At 45.9% G+C, this 14798-nt stretch overlaps 1 protein-coding gene across 3 annotated transcripts in view; it reads left to right on the top strand.

The window, feature by feature from the left end:
* MYADM (myeloid associated differentiation marker) overlaps positions 1 to 13531 on the top strand; it is a 35826-nt gene extending 22295 nt beyond the window's left edge. For 2 of the 3 annotated variants that reach the window (XM_075329349.1, XM_075329347.1), the window contains exon 2: positions 8065 to 13531. In XM_075329349.1, coding sequence (XP_075185464.1) covers positions 8076 to 8996 — 921 coding nt within the window. In that variant the 5' untranslated portion in view covers positions 8065 to 8075 and the 3' untranslated portion in view covers positions 8997 to 13531. Of the gene's footprint in view, positions 1 to 2612; positions 2697 to 8064 lie in introns of those variants that run through there. The other variant, XM_075329348.1, reaches the window with a different exon arrangement.
* The last annotated feature ends 1267 nt before the right edge of the window (positions 13532 to 14798 follow it).

Consider the following 14798-nt stretch of genomic DNA (forward strand, 5'->3'; position numbering starts at 1 on the left):
AAATATCTGTCGCACGTGATGCTTGACACCTAAGTCAGAACCCTGTATTGGCTTTGTTCCCAGTTATCCGGCGGTGCCAGTAGCTGTGAACATACTCCTTTATACTGGGGGAAAACGCTGTAATCATATGTACGGTAAATGTTTTGGGTTTTTTTTTTCTCTTCTCAGAACAGGTTCTCTTTTAAAGGGGTTGTCCACTACTCTGAAAACCCTTTTCAATTAGAGTGTTTGCTCCTGTTAAAATAACACCTATACTAGTCTTCGGTGCTTTTAAATGCTATTGGCACTCACTCTCATGGGGTTCACGTGACGTTGTTCTGTTACGTGGGCCCTGTTAAGGGCTACGTAAAACTTTTTCTCCTTTTTTTTTTTTTTTTCTTTGTTTCCTAACTGCAAAATGAAAGCAACTTTCTATATACAGTAAAACATTCTACCATTTTGTTGCTGCAGAGTATGTACAAGTCCTATACCTAGCTGGCTTCCCTGCAAAACTGGCCTAAATCTATCAGAGCCCAGCCCCAGTGCTGACACCTCTCCCTTCCTTCTTTCGGTGTAAGGAATAGGAGGCAGAGATGGGGCTGTTCACAGATCAAAGCAGCAGGGAAAGAAGGCATCCACTTCTCAGGGAGGACAGGGAAAAATGGCTGTAGATAACTGGGTAACATATGAAAGGTAAAACAGTCCTTTGAGGCTCTGCTGATACTGAGCTGGTGGGGGATGCCCGGTGTGCTGTGCTGATACTGAGAGCTGGTGAGAGATGTCCGTGTGCTGTGCTGATACTGAGAGCTGGTGAGAGATGTCCAGTGTGCTGTGCTGGTAGGGGATGCCCGGTGTGCTGTGCTGATACTGAGAGCTGGTGAGAGATGTCCAGTGTGCTGTGCTGGTAGGAGATGTCCGGTGTGCTGTGCTGATACTGAGAGCTGGTGAGAGATGTCCAGTGTGCTGTGCTGGTAGGGGATGCCCGGTGTGCTGTGCTGATGCTGAGAGCTGGTGAGGAATGACCGGTGTGCTGTGCTAATACTGAGAGCTGGTGGGGGATGTCCGGTGTGCTGTGCTGATACTGAGAGCTGGTGAGAGATGTCCGGTGGGCTGTGCTGATACATAGAGCTGGTAGGGGATGCCCGGTGTGCTGTGCTGATACTGAGAGCTGGTGGGGGATGCCCCGGTGTGCTGTGCTGATACTGAGAGCTGGTGGGGGATGTCCGGTGGGCTGTGCTGATACATAGAGCTGGTAGGGGATGCCCGGTGTGCTGTGCTGATACTGAGCTGGTGGGGGATGCCCGGTGTGCTGTGCTGATACTGAGAGCTGGTGAGAGATGTCCGGTGGGCTGTGCTGATACATAGAGCTGGTAGGGGATGTCCGGTTGGCTGTGCTAATACTGAGAGCAAGTGAGAGATGTCCGGTGGGCTGTGCTGATGCGGAAAGCTGGTAGGGGATGCCCGGTGTGCTGTGCTGATACGGAGAGCTGGTGGGGGATGTCCGGTGTGCTGTGCTGATACTGAGAGCTGGTGAGAGATGTCCGGTGGGCTGTGCTGATACATAGAGCTGGTAGGGGATGCCCGGTGTGCTGTGCTGATACTGAGAGCTGGTGGGGGATGCCCCGGTGTGCTGTGCTGATACTGAGAGCTGGTGGGGGATGTCCGGTGGGCTGTGCTGATACATAGAGCTGGTAGGGGATGCCCGGTGTGCTGTGCTGATACTGAGCTGGTGGGGGATGCCCGGTGTGCTGTGCTGATACTGAGAGCTGGTGGGGGATGCCCCGGTGTGCTGTGCTGATGCATGAGAGCTGGTGAGGAATGACCGCTGTGCTGTGCTGATACTGAGAGCTGGTAGGGGATGCCCGGTGTGCTGTGCTAATACGGAGAGCTGGTGGGGGATGCCCGGTGTGCTGTGCTGATACTGAGAGCTGGTGGGGGATGCCCCGGTGTGCTGTGCTGATGCTGAGAGCTGGTGAGGAATGACCGGTGTGCTGTGCTGATACTGAGAGCAAGTGAGAGATGTCCGGTGGGCTGTGCTGATGCGGAAAGCTGGTAGGGGATGCCCGGTGTGCTGTGCTGATACGGAGAGCTGGTGGGGGATGCCCGGTGTGCTGTGCTGATACGGAAAGCTGGTAGGGGATGTCCGGTGTGCTGTGCTGATGCTGAGAGCTGGTGAGGAATGACCGCTGTGTTGTGCTGATGCTGAGAGCTGGTAGGGGATGTCCGGTGTGCTGTGCTGATGCTGAGAGCTGGTGAGGAATGACCGCTGTGTTGTGCTGATGCTGAGAGCTGGTAGGGGATGTCCGGTGTGCTGTGCTGATGCTGAGAGCTGGTGAGGAATGACCGGTGTGCTGTGCTGATGCTGAGAGCTGGTAGGGGATGCCCGGTGTGCTGTGCTGATGCTGAGAGCTGGTGAGGAATGACCGGTGTGCTGTGCTGATGCTGAGAGCTGGTGAGGGATGTCCGGTGTGCTGTGCTGATGCATAAGAGCTGGTGGGGAATGCCCCGGTGTGCTGCTGTCTGTGCTGTTTTCCTTGTAGTGCCTCCTGCCATGGCAATGCAGTGGGAGGAGATTTGTGCGGCTGTTGACAGTTGGTGAGCAGCCATTTTGCACTGATAAGCAACTGCTGGTGGCACAGTCACAAGTGGATCCAGGAGTGACATAACCATTGTTATTGCCTTCCTATAGTGTGAGGAACGTGAATCCCTGACAACAAGTAAAATTATACATTATAAAATTATAGTATAGATTCAGGTGGGATTAACTTCTATAAACCCCATTGTATATGTCTTCCTCAAGTGACCGCAGGTGCATCGCAGTGGTCACCTAAAACAAGTTAAAGCCACATTGTGTCCATGTAAACTTCATATAAGGCCCCGGTTACATTTGGTGTAGTCGACAGGCTACGACCCAGACACAAATAATGACATCAAATCGGCACTAGAGCTTCTGAATAACAAGCATGAATCATTCCTACAAGGGCAGCCAGTGTGATGGTAAAGCTATGCCATGAACGGACTGGGCTGACCGGCTGTGTCAGGACTTGGAATAAGATGGGCACCAAGCAGTTATTGACATGCTGCAAAAGCTGCCATCAACCATAAAAGCCTTCATACAGAGACTAGATACATTATATGGGGACTCAAACACCATGACAGACCTTTTAAAAGGAGGGAGAGCATGTCCAGCAGGTCTTCATTGGCTTGAACGGTCTGTGGCGGCGCTTGGCATCATATGACACGGATGGTTGTGCTGCCATACCTCAGCTGGACAGGTTGCTTCAAGAGGGTTTTGTGGTTGGCCTCCATAACCGCGCCATCGTACAGGTGCTTAGAGGTTACATACGAGTGAAATCCTTGTCATCTGTCATTGATGTAGATCAGAAAGCTCTTGACCTGCAAAGAGAGCAGGGGCAAAAAACACTTGTCTCCATCCAGAAGATGAAAACCCCCAATATAAGTGTTTGGTTGTAATTGACGCAGCTGAGTGTCAGGAGAGAGTTAATCGAGGATATTAAGAAACCTTTCAGGGAACTGAAGATGACAGAATGGTGGGCAAGTCATCAGACTATGGGATCGGGGGTGATCCAGGTCTTGATACCCCCCCCCCCCCACGCAACCATCACCAGTCAGGCAAATTACAGCTCTAAAGTGCGCAGAGTGGTGTACAGCCTCAGCAGTAAGCCAATGGGGGTTACCACAAAGCTGTGTACACACCCCTAGACTTGCTATTGAGCTCATACATTGCTCTGTGCACTTCAGGGCAGTGATAGGACCCCCACCACATGGTCAAAAGCCTTGGCTTAGCTAACAAATTGTGCCAGGCAGCCCCTCCATGGGCACCGTGTCCAGATTGGTTTCTATGGCAGCAGTTTGGTACTTGTCTATTTTTCATACACGAGTCCTCAAGCAAGGACCAAAGGAAGCAGTCGACTAGACGTGGCCGGTTGCACCATCTTTGATCTCTAGAAGCGGCCTGCCTATAGATCACTTAAATGTCAGCCCCTTCCTTCACAGGAAGCCAGACATAATGTAAAAAGCTGCTGCCATTCTGGCTACTATTTTGTTTTGCATTCATGGAACCTAATTGACTTATTGGAGACGTTTCCTGCTTGATGATTTTTTTTTTTTGCTCCCAAGACTAACGTTTCTTTTCTCATAGTTGTATAGAGGTCAATTTGACAATCCGTGTGCAAGGAATCCCTTACTAATGGTGAAAAAATGATGAGAGGGAGAACTGTGCATCCTTATAAGGTCTCCGTCCCCGGCAAGGCCTGGCAGCCCGCCACACATTGCACTCACTCTATCACTATGTAACTGAATACGTTTACATGTGGCTAATACGCTGCACTTCCTTCCTAATTAGACATTTGGCAGCGTGAGCTTGCTTCATATGTACTGTCAGTCTGAATGGCTTTTTAGAGTCCTCACTATTAGTAGCTTACTGCTACTGTCCTGTGAGTATTAAATGTTTAGTGATGCTGTTTTGACTATTCAGGCAACTTTCTCTTGTAGCCATTGTAACCTGTCATCGGGGCGGTGCCAGGGCAGTGAACCGTGCCATTCCTTAACTAATATCCTGCTCTACAGCTTGGGCAGAGCTAGGTATCACTTAGGGGTAAGGCAGAGATATAGCACACACCTTCTCAATAACTGAAAGCCAGTAGCTGCAGGGAGAAAATACGCTCAATTTTTCCCTGTAGCCGCACATCCAGGTAGATAGTCTAACATGTTTAAAAACGTTTTTATTTTCCGGCAAGTTACCCTTATGGCTGCAGGTAGATGCATTTTATTTTGCTGACTGATTCCCTTTAAGATGATGCCTTTCCCCCTAAAAAAGTGTACCATGTACAAAAAAGGTATGCCAGCATAAACAGGTAAATGGTGCTCTATGAGCTCATTTGATGGCAAACTTAGGGTCGTTGTATGATGTGGACAGAGGGAATATTGAAAACACTCAAGCAAAAAATGTGTGCAAAGCTTATAGTATGTAAATTTTATACAGATTTATGCATTTGTGTTTGTAAGGCTGGGGCCACACGGGGCACTACTGCGATGCTCGCATGAGACTCTGCTCGCTCTGGCAGCACAGCAGGAGCCGAGTGTCATGCGAGTGTGCCTGCATCTGAGGTCCGACCCTGCGAGCAGACCTCAGCTGCGGGGGGCGGGCCGGCACTCAGGAGGGGAGGGAGGGATTTATCTCCCTCTCTCCTCCGTAGTCGGCTATTGCCATTCTCACACTGCACTGGCAGTACACCAGTGTACCTCAAGTGCAGTGCGATTTTTCTCTCACTTGAATGGGTGCGAGAGAAAGAGTCTCAGCTTACAGTCTCAGCATGCTGCGATTGTTTTCTCGATCCGATTAGGGCTGAGAAAATAATCGCTCATGTGCGCTGATACACAGGCTAGAATTGGTCCGAGGGGAATGCGATGTTTTATCGCGCTCCACTTGCACCGATTTTTCTCGCCGTGTGGCTTAGGCCTTACATCGTCTGTAGTACGAGTTATGTGATGCACAGTATCTAAATAGGCTTCTCTATAATAGTCCTCACACCCAACCAAAAATTGTTTTTCTAATACTATAAACTAGTGGACATCAACTTACTTGCCACCTATATAATTTTTTCACCTATTGTAAATGCCACTATTGTCCTGAATCTGAAGGTTTCTTTGTTTTGGTCCTGCTCCAATGCATTCTTGAGATATGAGCCCTTTTTCCTGTTTGGGAAGTCTAGTCTTGTTTTCCGAATAGGCCGTTCTCTTCAATTCCTTCTCTGTGGCCATCTTTATGAGAATTGTACCCAGTTGGCTAACATACAGGGAAGTGATGGACATATCTTAAGAACATAGAAGTGCATGAACAAATGTAAAACAAGACTGGATTTAGGAGAACAATGACATTTACACCAGTTACCCAACATGACGTATCAATGGGGAGTGACCGATCTTCTTTAAAATTGTTGGGAAAGAACCACTCCCAATAAGTTCTGTTGTGTGGCATTTATACCCTACATGAAGGGTCCCCAACCTGTAGCTTGTAACATGTGATTTGTGGGCCCATGATGTGGCTCGTGGCTGTATTCCAGCTTGGTTCATTAGCACTAGGTCTAGCAAACAGCTACAGTTAGGTCCAGAAATATTTGGACAGTGACACAATTTTTGCGAGTTGGGCTCTGCATGCCACCACATTGGATTTTAAATGAAACCTCTACAACAGAATTCAAGTGCAGATTGTAACGTTTAATTTGAAGGTTTGAACAAAAATATCTGATAGAAATTGTAGGAATTGTACACATTTCTTTACAAACACTCCACATTTTAGGAGGTCAAAAGTAATTGGACAAATAAACCAAACCCAAACAAAATATTTTTATTTTCAATATTTTGTTGCGAATCCTTTGGAGGCAATCGCTGCCTTAAGTCTGGAACCCATGGACATCACCAAACGCTGGGTTTCCTCCTTCTTAATGCTTTGCCAGGCCTTTACAGCCGCAGCCTTCAGGTCTTGCTTGTTTGTGGGTCTTTCCGTCTTAAGTCTATATTTGAGCAAGTGAAATGCATGCTCAATTGGGTTAAGATCTGGTGATTGACTTGGCCATTGTAGAATGTTCCACTTTTTTGCACTCATGAACTCCTGGGTAGCTTTGGCTGTATGCTTGGGGTCATCAATAAACACAAGTGACCCAGTGCCATTGAAAGCCATGCATGCCCATGCCATCACGTTGCCTCCACCATGTTTTACAGAGGATGTGGTGTGCCTTGGATCATGTGCCGTTCCCTTTCTTCTCCAAACTTTTTTCTTCCCATCATTCTGGTACAGGTTGATCTTGGTCTCATCTGTCCATAGAATACTTTTCCAGAACTGAGCTGGCTTCATGAGGTGTTTTTCAGCAAATTTAACTCTGGCCTGTCTATTTTTGGAATTGATGAATGGTTTGCATCTAGATGTGAATCCTTTGTATTTACTTTCATGGAGTCTTCTCTTTACTGTTGACTTAGAGACAGATACACCTACTTCACTGAGAGTGTTCTGGACTTCAGTTGATGTTGTGAACGGGTTCTTCTTCACCAAAGAAAGTATGCGGCGATCATCCACCACTGTTGTCATCCGTGGACGCCCAGGCCTTTTTGAGTTCCCAAGCTCACCAGTCAATTCCTTTTTTCTCAGAATGTACCCGACTGTTGATTTTGCTACTCCAAGCATGTCTGCTATCTCTCTGATGGATTTTTTTCTTTTTTTTTCAGCCTCAGGATGTTCTGCTTCACCTCAATTGAGAGTTCCTTAGACCGCATGTTGTCTGGTCACAGCAACAGCTTCCAAATGCAAAACCACACACCTGTAATCAACCCCAGACCTTTTAACTACTTCATTGATTACAGGTTAACGAGGGAGACGCCTTCAGAGTTAATTGCAGCCCTTAGAGTCCCTTGTCCAATTACTTTTGGTCCCTTGAAAAAGAGGAGGCTATGCATTACAGAGCTATGATTCCTAAGCCCTTTCTCCGATTTGGATGTGAAAACTCTCATATTGCAGCTGGGAGTGTGCACTTTCAGCCCATATTATATATATAATTGTATTTCTGAACATGTTTTTGTAAACAGCTAAAATAACAAAACTTGTGTCACTGTCCAAATATTTCTGGACCTAACTGTATGAAGAGCAGGTCTCCAGATGGTGACATTTGAGTAGCTCCACACAAAAGAACAGATCTCAAATGGGGGTAAGATGGGAACCCCGAGATCTTGGTATGCTACCTCAGTGGGATTTCTGTGAAAAAGATTTGTATGTTATTATATGGGAAATGGGAGCACTGGGTGTCACTACTGTAAGGGAAGCTGTAACTGAATGGGGCTCACAACCCTCTCTGAGGGGAATGTGGCATCCAAGCTCTAAATGGTTGAGGACCACTGCCCTTAAGGCTTGAAAATCTCATGCAACAGACCAGATTTCACTAATTTGGGGGTCTTACAACTTTTTGATTGTTGAAATGGTTTGTTCTCATTACTAAACTCCAATAAAATTGTGATTTAATTATAATGAATTTCAGCCTCTGTTCTATTGTAATTGTGTCTTTCTTTTGGTAGGTACAGCAACCATGCCAGTCCAAAAGAGGACCGTGATTGTGGGCAATGCCAACACCTTAAAGTCTCCTGTTGGAATTGTGCGCATTCTAGCAGCCATCTTTGCCTGTGTCACCTTCAGTTTGGTCGCTCACGGTGGAAGATGGGGTGGCCGAGTCGGAGATTTGTGCATGTTCTCCTGGTGCTTTTGCTTCGTTGTCACTATCATTATCCTCGTTGTGGAGTTTGCCGGAGTGCAAAACCGGATGCCAGTATCCTGGAAGAACTTCCCAATCACTTTTGCCATGTTTGCCGTTCTGATGTGTCTTTGTGCCTCCATCATTTATCCATTGTACTTCTTGGAAGACAGAAGTTATGGCAATAGGCGTACCTATGAAATTGTAGCCACAGTCTTCTCGTGCCTCACCACCTTGGCCTACATCATCGAAGTATCCTTAACCAGAGCTCAACCAGGAGAAGTTACCGGATACATGGCCACTGTGCCGGGACTTCTGAAAGTCATAGAAAGCTACATTGCCTGTATCATTTTTGTCTTTATTTCAGATCCACCTCTGTATGAAAACCATGATGCTCTGAAATGGTGTTTGTCCGTATACTGCATCTGTTTCATCCTTTCTATTCTGGTCATTATTTTGTGTGTCGGAGAGTGCACCAGCTGGTTGCCCTGTGCTTTTGAGAAGTTCCTCAGTGGTTATGCCCTTCTTGCAGTCCTCTTCTACGCCTCCGCCTTGATCATCTGGCCTATCTTTAAGTTTGATTCCAAACATGGTGGTTACCGCCACCGACCTGATAGCTGCAGAAACACCGTGGGAAATTACGGACTGTGTGACTATGACAAAGCTGTAGCCATTGCTGTGCTGACCGCCGTCAACCTTCTAGCTTATATCGGTGATCTTGTGCATTCTGCAAGACTCATTTTCATCACGGTTTATTAGGACCTCAGGGCTTACAAGCTGTAATTAGACCACAGAAAATTTTGTTTAGTCCAAAAAATATCCACACAATGCAATATAGATATAGATATTGATATGAAGGTGTCGTGTGAGTTTTTTTTTGTTTTTTTCATGAAGGGATATTGTGAAAGTGTTAACTAATTTCATTCGGACATCTTCTTGATTGTCCACACTGCATCTTGTTACATGCGATGCACTAGTTTTTTATACCCTTTTTTGGCCTTTCTTGGTCTGGTTGCTTTCTGTTTTTTAATGTAGAGCACTGTTAGTAACAAACCCTTTGGCACTGCCTTTTCTTTTTAAAGAACTTCTGGTTAAAGAAAAATAAAAAAAATACCACATTTCATTGTATTCATGTAAAACTACATATAGTATTTTTTGTGTTTTTAATGCCATTTAAAAATGTTTTATGTGATATTTCAACTATTATAGTAAGGAATGTTAAAAAAAAAAAATCAAATATCCATTAATAACCCCCTTGATTCTCCCTTTCCAGGACTCTCTCTTTGGAATCTAGAAGTAATGATGTCCTACCCATCAGTCTTGTGACCACTGCAGCCAATCACAGGCCTCCACAGTGGCACTTGCATGTATAGCTAATAACCGCTGTGACCAGTCATTGACGGTAGTGGTCACCTGACTAATGAATGGGACGTTACTGCTTCCAGTACCAGTAGAGACCATTGGAGAGAGATTCATGTAACATGTAAGTATAAAAGAAGAGCCAAAAATGTATTTTTCTCTGCCTTCTCTCAAATACAATGAGCTTTAAATATGATTGCATCGTAATATTAATATGGGAGAAGAAATGACTGTAAACCTCCATGTCATTCAAAATTGTGACGTTTTGCCATGGGTCATTACGACCTATAAGCCCTGGTGTCATATTTGGTAGTTTTATGCTTTATTTTATCTGGGATTCTCATATGTTTTTGTTTTTTGGAGCTTTTCATTACAATTAGAAATAGCTTTGGTTTCTGGGAACCAAATGTTGTATTATACATTTATATATGTATGTATAGCGTATTGTTAGATTTAGTAAGATATTCACTGAAATATTAGATCTCACAAAAGTTCCTACTTTTTTTTTCACAGAAAATAAAGTTTGTTTTCATTTTTGGTTTTGAGAATGTGATCACTTTTTTTATGTATTGTCAAAGCCCTCCAGGTATAGGTGTATGACTTGCACCACAATAATTTACATGTGCGTTTGTGTTGTGTTCCGAGATGATCCTACACCCAAAATTGCAATCCTTTGTTGGCTGCCCCGTCAACTGATAGTGTCCGCAACCGGGAACTGCACATCCACCTCCCATTCAAATCAATAGGAGGCGGATGTGTAGTACCCGGCCGTGGCCGCTATCAGAAAACACGTCAGCTTCGGAACTGAGCATTACCGGCCACCTGCTGCCGCCACCAGCACCGAGATCATCATCTCCTGACACTTTATTAAATGGAACACGGTGACATTAGGGGAGGACCGGTCATTCATTGGAGGTCAGGCAGCAGAAGCACAAAATGAACTGGTCACGCTGTTAGGCCTCAATTAGACGTCCATTTTTAGGTACCTATCCTATCTGTGTTTTGCACTGATAGAACACATATCCGCTATGATGTATCAGCACATTTGCATCTTCTTTGTTCCTTTTGCCCCCAAAAATGTCTTCTTCTAAAGTGGGCTTTACACGCTGCGATCTCGATAGCGAGATCGCAAGCGATTTTACCCGCCCCCGTCGGTTGTGCGATACGGGCAAATCGCTGCCCGTGCCGCACAACCTCGCTTAACCCCGTAACACGCACTTACCTGCCCTGCGACGTCGCTCTGGCCGGCGAACCGCCTCCTTTCTAAGGGGGTGGTTCGTGCGGCGTCACAGCGACGTCACACGGCAGGCGTCCAATAGAAGCGGAGGGGCGGAGATGAGCGGGACGTAACATCCCGCCCACCTCCTTCCTTCCTCATTGCCGGTGGAGGCAGGTAAGGAGATGTTCGTCGCTCCTGCGGTGTCACACACAGCGATGTGTGGTGCCGCAGGAACGAGTAACAACATCGCTAATAAGCAGAAAACGACTTTTTGTTTCAGGACGACCTCTCTGCGGCAAACTATTTTGACCTCTTTTGCGATCGAGTAAGGTCGCTCATAAGTGTCACACACTGCGATATTGTTAATGACGCCGGATGTGCGTCACAAACGCCATGACCCCAAAGATAATTCATTAACTATATCGTAGCATGTCAAGCCCGCTTAACTCTGATTTGCAGATGAAAGTCAGCCAAATTTGCCAAAAAAACAGCTCTATTATCATCCTAGTGTTGTCAAGTTTTCACTAACATTAGTCCAATGGGTGCTTCTATTTAATGATTGACAGTCTCTCCTGTATGTATGTGTATGCACATAGCTGTCAATCACTGAGTAGGACTGCCCACTGGACTCCTGTATAGTATATCATAAAAGTGAGTACACCCCGCACATTTTTGTAAATATTTTATTATATCTATTCATGAGACAATACTGAAGATCTGACCCTGTGATACAATGTACAGTGTCGGTGTCCAGCTTGTAGAACAGTGTAAATTTGGTTCCCTCTAAATAACTCAACACACAGCCATTAATGTCTAAACCGCTGGGAATAAAAGTGAGTACACCCCTAAGTGAAAATGGCCAAATTGTGCCCAAAATGTCAATATTTTGTGTGGCCACTATTATTATTATGAATTGCTGCTCCTAACTCGTTTGGGCATGGAGTTCAGTAGAACTTCACATGGGTCACTGGGATCCTCTTTCACTCCTCTACAATGACATCACAGAGCTTTTGGATGTTAGAGACCTTGTGCTCCTCCACCTTTTGAAGATGCCCAATATATGCTCAATAAGGTTAAGTTCTAGAGACAGTTGGCCAGTCGAGCACCTTTGCCCTGTGTTTCTTTAGCAAGTCATTGGTTATCTTTTCATGTTGGAATACTGTCCTGCAGACCAGTTTCCAAAAGGAAATAATCACCCTCTACTTAATATGTCACAGTACATGATGACCTTCATGGCTCCCTCAATGAACGGTAGCTTCTCACAGCCGGCAGCACTCATGCATCCCCAAACAATGACACTCCTACCATTATGCTTGATTGTAGACCAGACACACTTGTCTCCATACTCCTCACCTGCTCTCTGCTATATTTTCTTCACTCCATATGGACCAAGTAAGTTAATCCTTGTCTCCGCAGACCACAGGATATGGTTCCAGTAATCTATAACCTTAGTCTGCTTGTATGCAGCAAACTGTGTGCGGGCTATCTTGTTCATCATCTTTAGAAGAGGCTTCCTTCTGACCACCCACCCCCCTTCTCCACTCCTTTAACCTTTGCAGCAATGCTGGCAGCACTTTAAGGCTAGGTTCGCACACTGCGTCTTTTTGACGCTGCGTTTTTGTGCGTTTTTGGCCGCCAAAAACGCACCTGCGTCGAAAAAACGCATCAAAAAAGCATGCGTTTTTGCCGCGATTTGGTGCGTTTTTGGCTGCGTTTTGCTGCGTTTTTGATCTCTGCGTTTTGCTGCGTTTTTCCAATGCATTGCATGGGGGGAAAACGCAGAAAAACGCAGGAAAGAACTGACATGTCCATTTTTTTTTTTTAAACTCAAAAACGCAGGTAAAAAAAACAGATGTGTGCGGACAGCAAAAATGAAAACTCATAGACTTTGCTGGGGAAGTAAAGTCCTGCAGTTTTGAGGCCAAAAATGCACCCGAAAAACGCGCAGAAACGCCGCGAAAAACGCACTGTGCGCACATAGCCTTACATCTATTTTATAAAGACAACCTCTGGATATGATGCTGAGCACGTGCACTCAACTTCCTTGGGTGACCATAGTGAGGCCTGTTCTGAGTGGGCCCTGTCTTGTTAAACCACTTTATGGTCTTGGCCACCATTCTGCAGCTCAGTTTCAGGGTGCTGGCAATCTTCTTATAGCCTAGGCCATCTTTATGTAGAGGAACAATTGTTTTGTTCAGATCCTCAGAGAATTCTGTGCTATGAGGTGCCATGTTGAACTTTTTCTGATGATGGAGGTTCTTGGGCCTATCGATTTTATAATAGATATGTTCTCCATCCATGTAAAACTCAGAACGTGTGGGGGGGATAAGAGATTGGACACTTCAACTTGAACTGCAGGTATCATTTAATATACGCATCTTAGTTAAAAATTTTCATTTTTTTTTATTTATTTTTTCCCTTCACCTGTAGCCTTTACACTTGATAGCATGAAGGTTTTGTGCTTTATCAATCTTGAATAGCTAACATTAAATATGCTTGACCAAAATCCAAAAATATATTCTTGCACATAGTGTATCAATGGCATGCTCTGAGCTTTATTTTTGTACCAAAATGCCTCCTTCCTATCAGTATTGTAAACTTTTAAAGCTTTATATTCATTTTTTTATGTTTATATTTTTTGTATTGTTTTTAAGTTGAACAAATCCTGTGCCTTTTTTATTTTTATTATAATAAATACATTGATGTAAAATATTCACGAGTTGTGTGTTTGTGCAGTTGATGGAAATAAGTTTTATAGTAGTGATTTTATAGTATTCAAAAGAATCGCTAAACACAACAGTTGTCTCCCCCTCAAAAATATCCATCCAAGATATTGCAGTCTGTGGTCCTGAAACAGCCACAGAACGTATTTATTTTCCTGGCAAGAAATAGCCATCCAAGCAACTTGTAGGCATAGTACTGAAAAACCAAGAACCCAATATAGAGTAGACAGGAGACACTGAAGCGGGCTTTACACGCTGCGACATCGCTAATGCGGAGTCGTTGGGGTCACGGATTTTGTGACGCACATCCGGCCGCATTAGCGATGCCGTTGCGTGTGACACCGATAAGCGATTTTGCATCGTTGCAAAAACGTGCAAAATCGCTAATCGGCGACATGGGGGTCCATTCTTAAAAATCGTTACTGCAGCAGTAACGAAGTTGTTCCTCGTTCCTGCGGCAGCACACATCGCTGCGTGTGACGCCGCAGGAACAAGGAAGCTCTCCTTACCTGCCTCCTGGCCGCTATGAGGAATACTTCATTATAGACAGCAGAAACCCTCAAAAGAAAAGCAGAAGACCCCGCAATCATAATCACCAGATGCCAAAACAGGAGGACCTGCAATGTATCGCACACCCTCACACATCAGATCACACACGCACAATCGCTACATCCAGCAATACCGATTTTCTTCTGGCCTGCTGAATCCTGACATGCAGAGTGGTGGAACGCAAGGACCTGTGGCTGTGGATGGAATGCTTACAGGACCTGCGATGCATAACTTCTTCCCATCTTTCCCTGAGGCTGGAGGCATTCAGTATCACCAGATGTAGTGAGTGACGTGTGTGTGTGTGTGTGTGTGTGTGTGTGTGTGTGTGTCGCGGGCGGAGGAGGGGACGCTGCGCTCTCCCACTGCTCTGGTCCGGCCGCTGCTGCTGCTGCTCGGTGGTGGCTCGAGCGGTGGGTCGGATCCCGGAGACTCGAGCGGCGCTCCTCGCCCGTGAGTGAAAAGGGGGGGGGATTGGATTGATTGTGAGGATTTATTGTCCGTGACGCCACCCACGGCTGTGGTGATAATGATGACACCACCGCTGCTCTGGACGGGGATCCCGGGAGCGGTGACAGGGAGCAGCTTTGTTGTTAGTTCTCCCCTCCGTGGGTAGGGGGTTGGTTGTCCCGGGGCCCGGTGATGGGGTAGGGATGGATGGCAGGCGGGTTACGGGGCCTGGCGAGGTGCAGGGTCGCAGGGGCAGCGCTGTGC

Source organism: Anomaloglossus baeobatrachus, chromosome 11 (genome assembly GCF_048569485.1).
Source record: "Anomaloglossus baeobatrachus isolate aAnoBae1 chromosome 11, aAnoBae1.hap1, whole genome shotgun sequence".
Classification (NCBI taxonomy): Eukaryota; Metazoa; Chordata; class Amphibia; order Anura; family Aromobatidae; genus Anomaloglossus; species Anomaloglossus baeobatrachus.